The sequence below is a fragment of the Phodopus roborovskii genome, unplaced genomic scaffold (genome assembly GCF_943737965.1).
Source record: "Phodopus roborovskii unplaced genomic scaffold, PHOROB, whole genome shotgun sequence".
Lineage (NCBI taxonomy): Eukaryota > Metazoa > Chordata > Mammalia > Rodentia > Cricetidae > Phodopus > Phodopus roborovskii.
In genome coordinates this window covers 7,101,720-7,119,764 of record NW_026126585.1, presented here as the reverse complement: position 1 = coordinate 7,119,764, position 18,045 = coordinate 7,101,720, and the positions used below count along the sequence as shown (strand labels likewise).

At 49.2% G+C, this 18,045-nt stretch overlaps 1 protein-coding gene across 2 annotated transcripts in view; it reads right to left on the bottom strand.

The window, feature by feature from the left end:
- Ccdc93 (coiled-coil domain containing 93) overlaps nucleotides 1-18,045 on the bottom strand; it is a 62,826-nt gene that overhangs the window by 15,531 nt on the left and 29,250 nt on the right. For both annotated transcript variants that reach the window (XM_051204142.1, XM_051204143.1), the window contains 5 exons: nucleotides 9,681-9,797; nucleotides 7,381-7,443; nucleotides 3,531-3,604; nucleotides 2,390-2,471; nucleotides 1,721-1,786 (listed from right to left, as the gene is read on the bottom strand). In XM_051204142.1, the coding sequence (XP_051060099.1) occupies nucleotides 1,721-1,786; nucleotides 2,390-2,471; nucleotides 3,531-3,604; nucleotides 7,381-7,443; nucleotides 9,681-9,797 (402 nt within the window). The remainder of the gene's footprint in view (nucleotides 1-1,720; nucleotides 1,787-2,389; nucleotides 2,472-3,530; nucleotides 3,605-7,380; nucleotides 7,444-9,680; nucleotides 9,798-18,045) is intronic.

Sequence of the window (18,045 nt, the reverse complement as noted above, 5' to 3'; positions counted from 1 at the left end):
GTGCTGGGATCCAAACTCAGGTCCTTGTGCTTGCAGAGCGAGCAGTTTTAGCCTTTGGGTCAGCTCACCAGCCCCATGTGGTTCATTTTCAAAGGAAGAGTCCCTCTGAGGGGGTATGGTGAGAGGGGGCTGTGACCTCTGCCATCTCAGAGGCCTGGGGGTGGGGGGCAAGGGTGCCTCAGCGGCTCAGGGCTGCAGAAGGACCCGAGGACAGCCTGGCTGTATTTCCACCCCTCCTCTCCCTCACAGAGGAGGACACCTCCGACTGAAACGGCACAGCGGCTCGGCTAGAAGGCCTGGGTCTCTCTGGCTGGGGCAGCAGGTCTGCATGGCCTGGTGTCCCCTGGAGTGCCGGGCACAGTGGCGGGCCACCCTGGAGAACACCAGTGTTGGAACCCTGGGCAAGGACCCTCCCTAACTCCCCGCTGCAAGCAAGCGCCGGGCAGGTTCAGTGAGTGGGCTGCATGGCCACGACCATCCCACACCTGGGGGGGGGGGGAGGTAAGCTTTGAATCAAGTGTGGCAAGGGAAAACAATTTCCAACAGATCCACAGGGTCTGGTGGCTCAGGCCTGGGATCCCAGCTACTCAAGGTATACTGGAGAAAATTAAAAAACAAAACAAAACAAAACAAAAAAACAGGCTAAGTGGGAAACGGAGCTCAGACGTTTCCTATGGAGGGAGGAGTCAGAGTTTTGGGCCCGTGGCTGCTCCTTCCATACCCAGGAGGAATCATATGGATAAGATGCAAGAAAATCACAGGAGAAAGTTGAGAAATTCAATGTGGTGAGGCATGTGTGGTATGTGTTGAGGCACGCACACGTGTTGAGTGTGATGTGTGGTAAGGCATACTCGTGTGCAGAGGCTGGAGGAAGGTACCCAGTGTTCTGCTGCATTTCTCTGCCTTATTCTCGAGACCAAGAAGTAGGCTGATGTTCAGGAAGCCCCAGCAACGCTCCAGTCTCCACTCACTGCAGTGATGGGGTTTATAAAGAAATTTTGACTTTGATTTTAGGTGCATGAGTGCATGGCGTGCGCCACATAGTGTCACGGGGCAGACATCTGCTGCCCTAGAACTGGAATCACAGAAGGCTCTGAGTCACCGCGTGCATGCTGGGGAGGGGATGAGTGTCCCTGCAAAAGCAGCAAGCGCCCTGGACCACACAGCCATCTCTTCAGTCTGTCAAGCTTGGCTTTTTACACAGGTGCGGGGGATTCGAACTCAGCACCTGTAGCAGGTGCTCTCACCCAGGGAGCCATCCCTGCCCTTTTGGGCAGAACATGGCTGTCTGCTCTGTCCAGGGTTGATGTCGCTGTTGCCATCTTTAAACAGATTAGTTGGCAGAAGCAGCAGAAGGCCCTTCAAACAGACGGAGGGCTCATGAGAGCTCCCCGGCCAAGATAGGTAAGAGGTAGGTAAGCTACTGACTGAAGTGGTTTCTCAGTTTTGCTGCTGGCCTTAAGCTGCCAGGGGCTCCCTTTGTGTAGTTGCCTGTGACACCCAAGCCCCTGTAACTAACCCCAGTAAACGTATTTTTGGTTCACCAAACTGGACTTAGGACAGAACGCTTCCTTTGGCCTGTCAGTGCCCTTTCTGTCGGGAGCCAATGGAAGTTTCCTCACATTTCCCCAGGAAGAGTCATGGCACCGAACCTCGGTAATCTTTCCACACACCAGCCAGAAGGCAGCTGAGGGCACTGAGGGTTAGTTGAAGCCCTTACCTTCTCGCCCGGTGTCCTCTCAGCTTTCAGGGTCTCAATTTCCTGCTGTAGCCGAGCCATCTCCTCCTGGAAAAGCAAGGTGAACCTTTATAAAGCTCAGGCAAGCTACCAACCAACTGGAGGGAACCGTTAAGTTCTTCACAGGGGCTTTGTTTTTACCTTTGTGTTTGTGTGCACATGCACACATCTGGTGTGCACTGCACGCGTGCATTCATGTTCACATGTGTACCATAACATGTGCAGTAGTTCAAGGACAAACTATGGAGTCTTTTTTTTTTTTTTTTTTCTTTTCTTTCCACAATGTTCGTCCCGGGGACTGAGCTCAGGTTCTCAGGCTTGGTGGCAAGCACCGTTACCTGCTGAGCCACCTTGCCTAACCAGCTTAACTATCCAATGGAGACATTTCATCTTCACTTTTCACTGGTGCGTGCCAGGACAAAAGTCAACAGGGAACCCGGTGCTCTGCTCCCACAGGCAAGCTGGTCTCTTCCTGGGAGAAGGCTCACCCAGGCTTGCCAGACCAGAAAGCGCTTTACCCACAGTCTCCTCCCCAGCCTGGGTCGGTATCTACACGGTGCATTGGCTAGCATGCCCCAGCATCACAGGGGAGGGGAGACCCAGAGCTTCAGCGGAGCTGCTGCCTGCCCATCAAAACCACAGGACACCTACCCGGCAGTGTGCTTTAAACTCCTGCTCCTGGCTTTTCAGGTTTTCATTCATGGCTACCAGTGCTCTCAGGCTCTGTAGAATGCTGAGGAGGAAAAGAGCAACAGCACAGGGCAGGCCATTATCATTTGGTTTTAGGAATCGAGCATAAAACCACATCAAGAATACAAGGAGCTCCTTCTTAATTTCCTTCGTAACGGGAGTGGCCACAAGTGGTCATGATTTCTAATTCTGATTGTGCATTTGGACTCTCAAGCCCACGGAGAGGTGAAAATCACCCAGGATGGGATTCTAGAATGCAGATGTCCAATGAGCTTCAGTGGTTCTCATTTATCATTTATTCAACTGTACTCAGGGCAAACGCACTACCATTTACTGTGTGTGTGTGTGTGTGTGTGTGTGTGCGTGCGTGTGTGCGCGCACGCATGCATGTAGAGGCTAGACCACAGTTCCAAATGTTGTCCTTCAGGTGTTAGCATCTATTTTCCTTTCATTACGGCATACTTTACTACATTTATTTATTTGGTATGTGTGAGTGAGTGAGTGTACTTGCGCAGCAGGTGTGGGGTCAGAGAACAACTTGTGGGAGTCAGTTCTCTCCTCCTACCTACCATGTGGGCTCCGGGAACTGAACTCAGGTCGTCTGGCTTCCTAGTAAGCACTTTACCCCTGCACAGCTATCCCGGAAGCTTGTTCCTCCTTGTGTTTTGAGACAGGGGCGGCTCTCACTGGCTTGAGACTTGCCAAGCAGTTTAGCCTGGCTGGCCAGCGAGTGCCAGGGGCCTTGTCTCTGTCTCCTGGGCTCTGGGATTGCAAGCGTGTACCACCATGCCCAGCCGTTTCAGGTTGGATCTGGGACATAAACTTAGGTTCTCATGCTTAAAAAGCAAGCGCTTGACCCACAAAGCTGGCAGCCCTGTTTCATTGTTTTTAAAACCCGAAACCACGGCTTGGATCCCAAGGAGAGCTGCAGGGAAGGACTCAATTTGGTCCAAGGATCTCATTGGTCCCTTCTGACATTATCTGAATGGAACGGAGCTCCAGCCCATGACCTCTGGCTAGTCTGTCCCTCGATGAGACAAATCTGTCATCAGACACTGCAGCCAGTTTCCCCAAAGGAACAGCACATGCCAAACCCCCTTACCTCGGGTCAGCTTTGGCTTCTAATTGCTCCAGGGCTGCCTGTTCTTTGTCTAGTTTCTCGCCATGATTCTTCAGCTGCAATAGAGAGCAGAGGTGTCACTTCCAAAGACCCTTAAAATGGAGCAGGAGGATTTGCCCCATGACCCACCCCCGTTCCTGGCTCATCTGGGAGAGAGGACCGAGTCCGTTGGCTTTGGTTGCACACTGAGAAAACAGATGAGCCCGGCGGATGGGATGGAGGGGGTAGAGGCGGAGGGAGGTCAGAATCAGAGTTTGGGCAATGGTGCACTGGCTGTGGAAACACAATGACTTCACGGTGCAGTGAAAACAGTCGGGAAAGCCCATGCTGAGGGCAATGGCTTTGGAGTAGGAAAGTGAGCGTGGGGGACAGGGGATAAAAAGTGACAGAGAAACTATCTGCCTAGCACTGTCACAGCAGGGTTAAACCTTCCCAGCCTCTTGAATGGAGTACTACTGGCTTTATGTCAACTCGACACAGGAGAGAGTTATTCCAGAGGCCTCAATTTAGAAAATGCCTTCATAAGATCCAGCTGCGGGACAGGTTCTTAATTAGTGATCAATGAGGGTGGTTCCATTCCAGGGCTGTTGGTCCTGGCTTCTATAGGAGAGCAGGCTGAGCGAGCCATGGGAAGCAAGGCAGGAGCAGCTCCCCTCCAAGGCCTCTGCACCAGCTCTTGCCTCTGAGATCCTGCCATGTTTGAGTGACTTCCTTTTTGATGAGCAGCTGATGGGAGGTGCCATTCTGTAAATATGTTTCTTCTATTGTTTAATGAATAAAGCCCTGTTGGCCAACAGGAAAGCAAGATAGGCGCGGCTAGGAGATGAGGAGAGAGGGAGAAGTAGGGAGGAGATTCAAGATGGAGGACCTAGAGGGCAGAACTCCAGGCCCTCTCTCTGGTAAGATAAGACCACATGGAAATACTTAGATTAATAGAAATGGGTTAATACTTAAGACAGAGCTAGCCAGTAAGAAATGCTAGTAACAGGCCAACAGCTTTATATCTAATACAGCGTCTCTGTGTGTTATTTTGGGGCTGACGCGGCTCCGGGACCAGGCAGGTGGAAAAACAACTAGTAACAAAGAGCAATATGGAAGTGTAAGCCAAATAAACCCTTTCCTCCCCAACTTGCTTCTTGGTCATGGTATTTCACCTCAGTAATAGAAGCCCTAACTAAGACCAATGGTTTTATTTTCTCTTGATTTAGTAAGTGGAAAAACATTTAACAAAATGCAGATTTTAATGCAGAGCGATGCACATTCATGTGTGTTATGTGAGGGTGCATGTGGGTGTGTCCAGAAGTTCCTCATTTTTTGCTCCTTTAACTTTATTTTTTGAGACCTGATCTGTCATTGGAATAGAAAGTCAAGGCATTGCTAGCCTATTTGGCCAGTGAGCCACTGGGATCCATCTATCTTTGTGTCCCAGTGCTGGGGTTACAAGTGCCACCACCTGGCCAGGCTTTTACGTGGATGATCAGGTTCTGAACACAGGTCCTTATGCTTATCAGCAAGCATTTTTACCCATCGAGCCATCTACTGTTAATATAAGGTACATCTTTTATAGTGACCTAGAGAAAAGGTCTAGAGTCGTGAACACAGCAAACTCCCAAAGCGTATAAAGAAATATGTACGTATGGGCTGATGAGATGGCTTACATGTGGCACTTGCCACTAAGCCTGAGAATCTGAGTTCAGTCCCTGCAAACGGCATGGTGGAAGAGAACCAACTGCCACAAATTGTCCTCTGACTTCCACACAGGCACAGTGGCATGCTTAACAGCCCAGCAACATACATACACTAAATAAATATATAGACATTTTTTTAGAGCAAATGTGTGATGGGGGTTGTCCTTCTATATACGTTTCTCATATTGGTTAATGAATAAAACACTCTTCAGCCTATGAGGCAGGAAGATAGGAGGGTCTAGGAAACGAGGAGAATTCTGGGAAAGGTAGGCAGAGTGGGCCTGCCACACAGAGTCTGGATGCTGCCGAAGGAGTAACAACATGGCAGGGCATTACCGGGTAAGCCACAGACTCATGGCAATACACAGATCGATAGAAATGTTAATAATTAAGGTAGAGCTAGCCAGTAAGAAGCCCTAGTCATCGGCCAACAGTTTAATAAATAATATAGCATCTGTGTGTTCATTTGGGGCTCAAGGGTGGCGGGCTGGTGGGAAAGAACCTCTGCAACAAATGTGCACAAGTAGAATATGATTGCTGTGTAATCATAAAAGACTCAAAAGATCCTTGCTGTAGTCACTAACCCGGAGAGGGCAGACAGATGGATGATAGGTTACAGGAGTTCACTTTTTGTATTTGTGAATTTTCGAACCATGTGAACATGTGTTCCATTCAAACAAAACAGGTTTTGAAAGTTCCTAGGTGAAAATGGCAGTACAGCCAGCTGTACCATCTAATCACCTCACCTGGAGCCTCAAAATAATCCAGGGTGTGATGCTGGAACACAGAAGTGGGTTAACTCATGGGAAGACAAAGGGCTGGCAGATGGGAACAGACGGAAGACAGCTGCGGAGAGCTAGCCAGCATAAGTGGGAAGACTGGCTTGTAGGGCTGAGGCCTGTATCAGAAGAGCCAGGTTGACAAATTGCTGAAGCATGCCTCAGTTGCACAGGAGATCATCTGAGAACCCCAGATGGCTGGCAACAGCAAAGAGAATGGGAGGCTTCCCAGCTCTGAATATCTGTTGCCATCAGCTGATCTACCACGTGGAAGGTAGCAGAGAAACTGAGCTGCTGCGATGGTTAATACTGTCAACTTGACAGGATCTAGAGTCACCCATGAGACAAGCTCTGGGCACGCCTGCGATCCATCAGCCAGGCTAGGCCAGCCTCTGGGCAGGTCTGTGAAGTTTTCTTCATTAGGGTCACTGTGCTGGGAAGACCCACCCTCTAAGTGGGAGGCACCATCTCTGGGCTGGTGTCCTAATCTGCTGGAACAGGAGAGCACTGGTATTCATCTGTTTCCTGACTGCCTGTGCTGTGACAAGCCGCAGTCAAGTGCTTGCTGCCTTGCCTTCGCCACCACGGGGACTGCATCCTTCAAGTGTAAGCCAGACTAGAGCCTTCCCTCTGTAAGCTGCTTTTTGTCAGCAGTTTCGCCACAGTAACAAGTCAAGTAGCTGTAGCGTGGACACAGTATTGAGAGACGGTGAGAGGAGATTTTAAACCAGATGAACATATAACCAAGAATCCTCAAAACATTTGAAGACAGGGGGTAAAATGGTGTATTAAGTTCTAAATGAATCCTGACTAAAGAAAGAGCTATTGAGCAAGATACACTTTAGAAGACAGCGTCCATCTAAAAGGAACTGGGCTCCCATTAGGAGAGTCGGAATTGGGACTGTAGGGATTGCGATACAGATAGATTGGAGCTGGTAGACCATGCTGCTGATGCCACAGTCAGTCAGTGTCCTGGCTTTCCTGAGGTGGCTGTCTCCATGTCCCCTGACCTGCCTGCCTCCTTCCAAGCCCTGCTTCCATTGACCGAGTGGGAAAAAGCAGCCCCTTTTCATCGCATTACTGTACCCTGGAAGGGCAGGCTTCATAGAAATCAAGGCTAGGTCTGTGTCATGAGCGGGCCCAGCGCGGGAAGTCTGACCGATGGGTGCTGCAGGAGGGAAGCTGCTCTCCTCTGCTGGTGTGAGGGAAGGTTCTGCCCTCGGAGTCTAGTTCACAGCAGGGATGGGAAGTTTCATGGTGCTGCTTGACCCACACGGGCAGCTTATCCACACTGCTGTCACCTGACCTGGCAGAGGTGGCCGTGAGCCCCGAGGTCCCGCTAAAGGAGGAGGGAGACCTGCTTACCTCTGTCAGTGTCTTCTTCATGTCACTGTACTTGGCTTGGAGACTGGTATGATTCCTTTGCAGCTGTGAGTGAGAGAGAGAGCAAAGACATTTGCTTGAATGGCATCGTTTTCTCGGTCCAGACATCGACGGGGGCCCCTCTTTTACAATGAGGAGGCAGAAGCCCGGGAAGGTTGAGACTGATTTGAACTGCAGGACTTTCGTCTGTATTTTTGTAACAGTTCTCTATTTACTTACTTTGGTGCTAGGGTCCCATGTGTAATAAACATGGAGTCTACCGCTGAAGCACACCCATAAATCAGTCCGGCTCCCTGGCCTGATGTCCTAGATTGCAGAGAAGAGATAGTACGCCACACCCACAAACCAATGTGGGGGCACCTTCCCGGCCCTAAGATCATAAACTGCATGCCAGGCTTCCCACAGTAGTCTTTGGGGACCCGAGCTTAGGGTGTCATGCTTGCGCAGCATGTCCCAAGTCTGCATGTAGGCTTTTATAGACCACAGACTGCCCCTGAGTCACACCCTCTACCTTCTTTTTGGTCTGCTATCCAGGGAGAAATATATGGTCTTCTAAAACAGTCCCACCTGTCACCAAGACCTATAAATGACTAATATAGCTCTCTTAAAAAGATCATTTGGGGCTGGTGGGATAGCCCAGGCAGTAAGGCACTTGCCACCCTGGGACCCATTTGGTAGAAGGGAAGAACTAACTCCATCAAATTGTCTACTGACTTCCATGACATATGTGCCCCGCCCTCAGAAATAAACGGGAAACAATGGTTTGTTTCTCTCCCTCCCCACCATCACCAGCTTACCTACTGCACCTGCCTACTAAAGTCTGGGACTCCCTGGCCCTTCCTGCCCACACCCCACATCATACAGACTGACAGACAGAGGCATGCCACTGCTCCGCTGGGACCCTCTGTGGCTTCCACAGTCCTAACAAGGACCTGGAAGATGCTCTGTCCTCAGCTGGCCCACTGCACACTCAAAACTCCTCAACCATCTGACAGGAACTGGCCAACTCTTCCTCCCTTCATCTTTGCTTACGTTGCCTCGTAAGTCTCCACCTGGCTCCTTAACATCTTCATGTAGGCCTCCCATTCAGTCTGCCCATTCATCTTTCTAGACTCTGTCAGCCTGGACCTCAGGCTTAGTGAGCTCTATTAGTCACCCGGCTCCCTAGACCTCCCCATTCAAGCCCTTATCACAACAGTAGCTAAAGGTAAGGGAGATGAATGCTTCATTTACTGCAGGTGTCCATTACACCTTAGGGCGCACACCTGTCCTTCATTCACCCCTACGGCTTAGCTCAGCACTTAGCACGCAGCGCTATTTGTGAAGAAACACCATTCTGGTCCTGTATATCCCTCCCTCCCTCTCTGTCTCTGTCTCTCTCTCTCTCTCTCACACACACACACGTGAAAGCACATGCACGTGTGTGTGTGTTCATATGCATGCATGGTTTTGCATGCATACAGATTCCTGCAAAGATCAGAAGAGAGGCTCGGACCCCCTGAAGCTGGAGTTACAGCTAGTTGTGAGCTGCAAATGTGGGTGCTGGGAACCAGAACTGGCGTCCTCTGCAAAAGGTTGATGGTTGCTATCTCTCCTGCCATACCCTGGTTTGTGTTTTTGTTTGTTTGTTTGTTCTGTGATGGATGGGTCAATAAACTTTGCCTATAAGGGACCAGGCAGCACACAGTTTATGCTTTGTGGGTCATTTGATCTCTGCTACAACTACTCAACTCTGCTATAGTAACTTGAAAGCGATCACAGAAAAACAGGGAAGCAAATGAGTATTTAGCTGTCCCGGTGAAACTTTACTCAGGGGGATGGGGAGCGGGCCTAGTGGAGAGAATCCCTACAGTGCAAACCTGAAGACGGAACACTGGCTCCCCAGAACCCATGTGAAGGGCTAGGTGAGTGTGGCAGCTTGCCTCCAATTCCAGTGCTGAGGAGGCAGAGGCAGGGACAATCCTGGCAACTTAGCTAGCCGCACAGGTCAAGCTGGTTCAGAGAGACCTTGCCTCGGTAAATTAAGTGGGCAGTGATTAAGGAAAGCACCCAGCAACAGCCTCTGGCTCATCCGGCACATGTATGCACACTTGCACACAGGTACTCCCACATACCCACAGACACCCACACAAGCACACATCATCCACATACACTTTACTTACAAAACCACATGCAGATAGACTGAAGCGAAGGCTGTAGTATGCCTGGGCTAGGATTCCCTTTGACCCGATCTCCCCCTCCTGGAAGGAGTCTAACTCCAGTGGAATTATAAAAACACTCACCTCGTCGAGATGCTTGCTCTTCTGCACAATCTGCTTATTCAAGGAAATTACTTTCCGCTGATGCAGTTGGGAGGTCCCCAGTTTTTCCGGACTTTCTTCAGCAGACAGTTCAGATTGCTGTGGGAAAACCCAACACAGATAATGGACTCACCCACGTTCAGGCTGTCCATCCCCTGAGTGTGAGCAAGGCAGTCTGGGCAGCCAGTCTCACCCAGCCAGGGTGTCTACAATGTCCTGCTCAGAACCAGAATGTAGGCAGGGACAGTCAGACACGATGACTTCCGCCCTGGCCAGCAGTCTGCTTTGGAAAAGCAGGGGAAAGCATGGGCATAGGCTGCCCAGCTAAAGCTATGGTGAAACCATCCAGGCATCAACACCTGTGGAGGAGACCCAGGAGGTCTTAGTGGTTTCTTTATGAGACCATCTGAAATCATCAAGCGTTACAAACCAGAGCTGGCAAGATGGCTAAGCAGGTAAAAGCATTTGCCACCACGCCTGATGAGTTAGATTCCCTAGTCCTTTGGTTGGAGATTCCCATAGGTACAGGCTATCCTCTAATCTCCAGATGTGTACAGTGGTAAATACACACACACACACACACACACACACACACACACACACACACACACACACGCACGCACGCACGCACAGCTTCCCAGCAGGACAGCTTTCTGAAACACCCATTTGACCCAAAGGCTAGTTAGCATGGACCTGCACGTACTTGTGCTTGTCATTTCACTTAGACTAGAGAAATGTGTTAACATGGAGCTCCTCAGAAACCTGAGTTTATTAATATTAATTAATACTTTATAAATGAAAATGTAAGAAACTGCAGGGTCTAGATCTCTCTCTCTCTCTCTCTCTCTCTCTCTCACACACACACACACACACAACTCATTTCTGTTCCTCTAGAGAACCCCAACTAATACACTCAGTCATCTCAGTGACTGGAACGCAATAATTGAGCCACTGTTTGGGAAAGTAAATTGCGGGAGGCCACCAGGATGTCAAGGAAGAAAGGAAAAGATCTCTCTCCAGTACACTCTCTCACCGAGAATCACATAAATGGAGAGAAAACGCATGCATAGAGGAAAAACCCTGAAGGCTTTTAAAGCCTTGTTATTTCTTTATTAGAATATGCTCCAATCTGTTAGTGCTAAGTAAAAACTCACATTCTGTGGATTCTTCTCTTATGTGTTCATGCTTGTGTGGATATGTGCACCTGAGGGTCACATGTACATGTATGCACGCATGTATAGGAAAGCCAGGGGTCTCTCACTGAACTTAGAGGTCCCTGATTCAGCTAGGTGGCTTGGCCAGTAGCCCCCCAGCGATTCCCCCTGTCTCCAGCTTCCCATGATGGGATGACAGATGTGTACAGCTGCATCCCACTTTTTAAATGGATGGCGAGGGTCTGAACTAAGGCCCTCATGCTTGTATGGTACCTTACCCACTGAGCCATCGTCTCTCTAGCCCCTGTAGTTTCTTACATTTTCATTTATAAAGTAATAATTCATATTAATTAACTCGGGATTCTGAGGATCAGCCCCACGTTGACACATTTCTCTAGTCTAGGTGAATCCACAAGTACACATACATGCAGGTCCACTGTACTAGCCTTTGAGCCTTGACACGCATTTCAAGAAGCTGTTTGTCCAGTCGGGGAGTTTTTAAACAAAGCAGCTCACTCTGGAGCTATGGTGAAGATAGTTCTTAACCAAACACACTCCCCATTGAACATTCTGAAATTTTTACTTATTTCAAACTATCTTCCTAACAGCCAGGAAAACCCAGTCTGAAGGCAGACACAGGTCTTTGGAACAGGCCAGCCCATCTGACAGTGGCTGATGGACAGTTCTAGTGGGAGAGTTGGTGATGAGGACAAAGGCGTGCTTTTAACAGTAGTACAAAGTAGGTCAGATGGAGAAGATAGGGCAGGGCTTTCCACCCAACCCTCAACGGGAAAACGTTTAAATCCCAGGTATCTTAACAGTCTATTTACAACACACAACATCTGTCAGAAAGGCCAGCCGTTGACAAGCACACCCTTGTGTCCACCGAGGGGCAATGTGCGGATCTCATTTTGTTCAATGATTGCAGATTAAGAACGTGCCTGTAAAACCACAGTGTGGATTAAGAGAGCCTGCTGCAGATCTCATGTTTTCTAATGTGACGGACAGAGGTGACACTTGTTCTTAGGGGAGATGGCTTTAAATGGCACTTGATGGCATCAGTCCAGTTCAAAATGTTAAATACCCAAGAGAAATAAGAAATGATTACCTAAAACGCTATCCTTTCAGAATTGGATGAGTCCCCAAAGGTTACCTATGTATTAACCTCCACCCTGTTCTCCCTCATTCAGTGCTAGGGATCAAACCCAGGGCGTTGTGAATGCTAGCGCTCTACCACCAAGCTATGTCCTCAACTCTAACTTTCTTCTAGTTCAGGATGCTCCCCCTTATGAGTCCCTCAGATGAGAAGAGGAGGACCCCTGCACACCCACCAGGATCCAAGTTTTTCACAGTGACCTACACAACTTAAGTTTCCAGCATCTTTTAAGCCTCCAGCTGAAATCAAGCAGATGACAAAAACAGGCAGCTAGGTTCCCCTCCTGAATAAAGCTACGAGCGAGAAAGAACACTATGCAATTCTGGAAGGCCAAATGGAAGTGAATGTGGTAATCTAGAAGGCGTATGCCCTCACTGAAGGTGGCTTACTTCCCTGAGGGTATTTTTCCAAAACCTTGTAATGTCGATTACACAGTCGATTAAAAAAGGCCTCATGTTAGCCTTTGCATTGGCACAAGAGGAAAAGGTCGCAATGAAATGAAAGAACAGAGGAGCAGCTTCATGGAGTTCTGCCAGCTAAACCCACAATGCTCCCTGCATGCCTTCAAAACTGCAAGCCAAAAGCCAAGTGTGGTGGTGCACACCTACAGTCCCAGCACTTGGGAGATGGAGACAGGAAGACCACGAGTTCAAAATCATCCTCAGAAGCGGAGTGAGTTGAAGCCAGCCTATACTCCAGGAGACACTGTCTCAAAACACAAAACCAAACCAAACACCTGCTGGTCGGGACCCAAAAGTGGACCAGTGCTGAGGTGTCCCCCGGTGCCTAAGAAGCAAAGCTAGAACAGAGCTGCCGACACAGAAAGCTTGCAGTGAAGTATGGTGAACCCACAGTCAACACTCGCAAGCAGGCTGGAGAGATGGCTGAGTGTTCAAAGGCACCTGTCACCAACCTACCTGAGTTCAATCCCCGAAACCCACATAGCACAAGGAGAGAACAGACTCCTGCAGTTGTCCTATTGATCTCCATGTGATCATGTACACCCATGTGTGTTCACCATGGTGTGTACACCCACCCCTAACGTGTAAACGTACTTGACACCTCTCCACAATCACTCAGAGCACCGTGAGCCCAAGCCAGCAGGAACAGACCACAGAACCAGGCTTGCTAGCACTGAAACACAGGAATGGTCAACGTGTGTGGGAATACCTACAATATACCTACAATTCTTCTATACCAGGGTGTCAGTGTTTCTCACTGCCTTTCCTGCTGTCCCTCTGGCACACCATGGTGTCCAAGTGACCCTTCTGATGTGCTCCCATGGAATGGGACCATCTATTGTTCCTGGTCCACATTCTGCTCCCCTGTAACTTTTTAACATTGTGTGTGTGTGTGTGTGTGTGTGTGTGTGTGTGTGTGTGTGTGTGTGTGTGGTTGGACATGATGCAAGTGTGTGGAGGCCCCAGATCAAACTCTGAGTGCCATTCACGTGCTGTTCATTCTTTTTTCCTTTGGGACGGGGGTCTCTCACTGGAACCTGGAGCTCAATGATTACGGTAGGCTGTGTAGCCCATGAGACCCAGGGATCTTCCTGTCTCTCTTCTCCAGCGTTGAAATTATAAATGTGCCCACCATACCCATCTTTTTATGTGGGCTCGGGTCCTCATGCTTGTGTGACTGAGCCATCTCCAAAGTCCCCAGTTGTCTTTATAACTGTTTTGAGAAGCTTTTATACATAACCTAGGAACAGTGGCCAAGTTGCAAAACCAGGGTAGTTAAATAGCGCGAAGACAGGAGCCACAAGTAGGCAGATAAAGCATTAATGTTTTTTTCTTCTGGTCCCATCCTATCAGATTTAGGACATAAATGTCCTGAGGGCCTCTGGGTACTAGGCACCGCGTGCTAATTTAATGACAGCAGCCTGTTCCTGTGGGAAATCACAATCCCCAGTCTATGGAGGCACTGCTAACCACAGATCCCAACTTGGATACAACAAACGGCCCAAGGAGAAAATAAATGACTTGAGCCTGTCAAACAGCAATGAATAGCTCAGGACTTCATACAAAGACATGGGGGAGGGGGTGGCAGGGAGATGGCAGTATGACTAAAATAGTCTGTGGCCAGGCCTCCAGGGTGAAGACCTTGAGAAAGGATGGAAAACATGGGCAAAGTGAATGATAGAACTGAAGAGGCATGCCTTTCCAATCCATTCATGCTGCTGTGTGAACTGGGCAAAATATTGAACTTAAGTGACTATTGGTGCCCAGTCGTAAATGGGACAGCTATGTCACTCCCTCTGAGGAGCACTAACGGCAGGTGGACAGGAAAGGAAAGAATGGAAAAGCCAACAGGGTGGCAAGGGCTGCTGTGAAACGGCCTCCCAGACATGACACGGCCACCACACTGATGGACTCAGATGGCTTTGGCTACCAGCACAAGACCCTCATAAGATCAAGCCAGTCAACTTCCCGAGCTGGGTGGGGGATCATGAGGCTTCGCCTGGCAACCCAAGGAGCTGCTGTCAGTTGATGGTTGCTGGGGGAGGGAGAGTCACTTTTTACAGTTATGTAGGCACTGGAAAGTTCTGCCCATGCTACAGTAAACAGTCCTCATCTGTGCTTATCCGGTTGCCTTAGTTAAACCCAGGAGGATGTGTGTGTGTGTGCAGGCGGGAACACACACACACACACACACACACACACACACACCAGCAAAACACAAAAGATGAAAACAGGAGAGTTTGTTTGGAAGAAGGGTTCAGCGAGTGAGGTGAAAATGAACAAGATACATTACATACATGTAAGATATCGTCAAAAATATAAGTATAATGCATTTTATGAAAATATAAAAAATCATTGTGTGCGCATGTGCGTAGATGTGCGTGCGGCTGGCATTTGCAAACCTGTGCTGATGTATTCTCCAGAGGAAGGGCTCTTTCCTTTGCATTTTTGTGTGTGCATCCTGGGACCAGCGCTGGGTCTAATTATCTGCTGAGATAAAGGTGCTCTCAGGACAGAGGTGAGTTTCTGATCAGCTGCCAGAGCGCAGCCCTCAGAAGCAAAAGGTCAGGAGTAGCGGCCCTTCCAGAACCAATTAGGAAAAGAATGCCTTCTATAAATACCCTTCAATGAGATGACGAAGGTGACAGAACCCAGGCTGAGACAATGGGCATGTGTTCAGAAGACAACTTGTGGGAGCCAGTTTCCTCCCGCCTTGCTTTTCAGACTCGGTGGCAAGTGCCAACCCTTTGGCACTGAGATGCTGTATTTTAAAAAAAGAGCTATATGAGAATGTCATAATATGTTCTATAGTGACATGAAAAATCATTGGATACCCCAGAAGGGAGTATCTATAGCTTCCACGAGGCAACAAAATGGGCTCAGTGGTAAAACGCCCTTGCCATACAAGCCCAACAACCTGAGTTTGATCCCCATGACCCAGTTAAAGTTGGAAAAAGAAAACCAATTTGACAAAGTCATCCTCTGGCTTTACATGTAGAACATGCACACATGCCCCCATCTCTCTCTTCTTCTCTCTCCCCCCTCTTTCCTTCTCTCCCTCTCCCTTACACACACACACTCACACAATAATAAAAAAAAAGCTAAAAAAGGAAAAAAGAAACCTCAGCACCCAGCAGCCCTGTTGAGATGCTGTGTGAGCCCCAGGATGTACCAGGTCCCCTTACTCCTGTGGTCCATTCCTAGCACACTCATCCCTTCCCCAATACAGCTCTCAAGGCGGCTGGTGGAATGGTGAGCATGCCTGAGGAGGCATAGGGTATTTGCAGGCTCAGGGGGCAGAACTTTGGATGGCACACACAGTTCCACTCTTCCTCGGTGACCTTCTAGCTAGCTAAACAGACAGGATCTAAAGCAGCGGCTCTCAACCTGTGGGTCACCACTCCTTTGGCAAACTTCTATCTCTTAAAAAAAAAAAAATAACAGTAGCAAAACTACAGTTATGAAGTAGTAATGAGAATAGTCTTTATGAGGAACCGTGTTAAAGGGTCGCAGTATTGGGAAGCTGAGAACCACTGCTCTAAAGGCAGGTGACCCTGCATTCGAACCAGGAATGTACTAGAGCTGCACAGGAATGCAGAAATGACTGAGCCTCCGTAGCCTACACTTTTTTTTTTTTTAATCTGCAAAATGGGTGTAATATTATATACTTAGTTACCCAGCACCAACGCTTGCAGTACCCAGGGAGTTGTCCAGTTCAACAACAGAACGTGGTATACACCGACACCGACAGACAGGTATCATCAGTAGAGATGGAGGGAGGCGATGCGTAAGAAGACAGCCTGGAAGAATCAAATCATCTTGGGCCAGCAGGATGCTCACTGAGTAAAGGCCACCACCATGCCTAGAGTTCAACCCTAGGACCTACAGGGTAGGAGAGAGCCACGTCCAGAAAGTGTCCTTTGACCCCCACAAGTTAAGCCGTGGCACCCCCTCCCCCAGCACACAGAAGCACACAAGTTAATAAAGTGTAAAAAGAGAAAGAATGAAACGATCTTACAGAGTTAAAAAGTGTTGCTCAGGGGATGGGTAGAAACAGGAGAGTTTTCTGGAAACAAACGGGACCAGCAAGCCTGTACAACCCAGCACAGAGCAAAACAATAGAGACTGAATTCAAACACCGGAGGCAAACGCTGAGTGCTGAGGTTGTCATTAATTCACACACCGGAAGTAAACGCTGAGTGCTGAGGTTGTCATTAATTCAAACACCGGAGGCAAACGCTGAGTGCTGAGGTTGTCATTTGTCCTCCCCACGTGTGCCGCGCACCTATGTGCACGCATCGTACACGCACACATAAAGGGAAGTTGTGAAGTCCCAGAGTTTACAAACTACCTACAAGAGAGGGCATGCAGATTTGTGTTTCCAGAAGGCAGATCTACCTGCAGGCAGGCCTAGGGAATCCTCTGGGACTGCATCGGGATCTCACAGACATATCAATGGAGGCTGACTTAGCTGGCTGAGCACCAGGGTGTCAAGATGGCAGGTGGTGCACTAGCAGCAGCATTAGGCCTTCTGAAACATTGTGAGCGTTGGGAACAGGGAGATGACAATACCAAGCGCAGGACCTCCAGATGCTTATGAATTACACCCACAAAAGCTTTCTCACCCTGCTGCCTTACACGGGCCACATTAAACTGAGTTACATAGCTCACAGACGTCTTTGAAACACGCGGATTACATACTACACTACACTGTCACAAGAACCTGAGAACCTTACAACTGAAGGATGAGTCTGGTACTTATTTACTTATTTCCTCTTCATTTGTACATCCCAAAGCTCAGCACCTCTCAAGCACTTGCTCCAGGCAGGCTGCTGAATTTATTCCTCATTCACAAAACTCTTCATCACCCACCCCACCCCCCTTAAAGCAGCCTGGTCCTTTCCCCTCACTAAAGAAAAATGCACGCAGATAGCAGATAGCAGTTCCGCTTGGGCCTTTACTCAAGTGATACTGACGGGGCCTCCCTGGAGCACTTTGTCCTCATTGCTAGTCAAGGCTGTGTCACCCCCGCAAAACCAACAGCAGCAGCAGCAGCAGCACCAGTCTCAGAGGAAACAGCAGAGCCCAGTTTCAAGCAAACCCATGGCGCTGAGACAGAGGAGGCAGCGAGGCAGTGGGCGTGGGCTGTGTTCACAGGCCCTTCCTTGTAGCATGGGACACAGAGCAAACTCCCACACACTCACCCTTTCCCAGAGCACCCAACACAAACCCAACACAAACCCAGACCCGACAGCAATGATGACGACGATTGTGATGACGACGATTGTGATGACGAGGACGAGTCCTTCCCTTCGCTGCTTCCTTTGCCATGCCGTTCTGTCTTCCCCTCCCCTGCCTTCTATCCTTCCTTCCTTACACAGTCTCACGGGCTAGCTCATGCTTCCCATGCCCCTGCGTGTCTTTCTGGGTACCACAGTGCCTCGTGTGCCGCATCTTTCAACATCATGCGTGTCTATCTGGGTACCACAGTGCCTCGTGTGCCGCATCTTTCAACATCATGCGTGTCTTTCTGGGTACCACAGTGCCTCGTGTGCCGCATCTTTCAACATCATGCG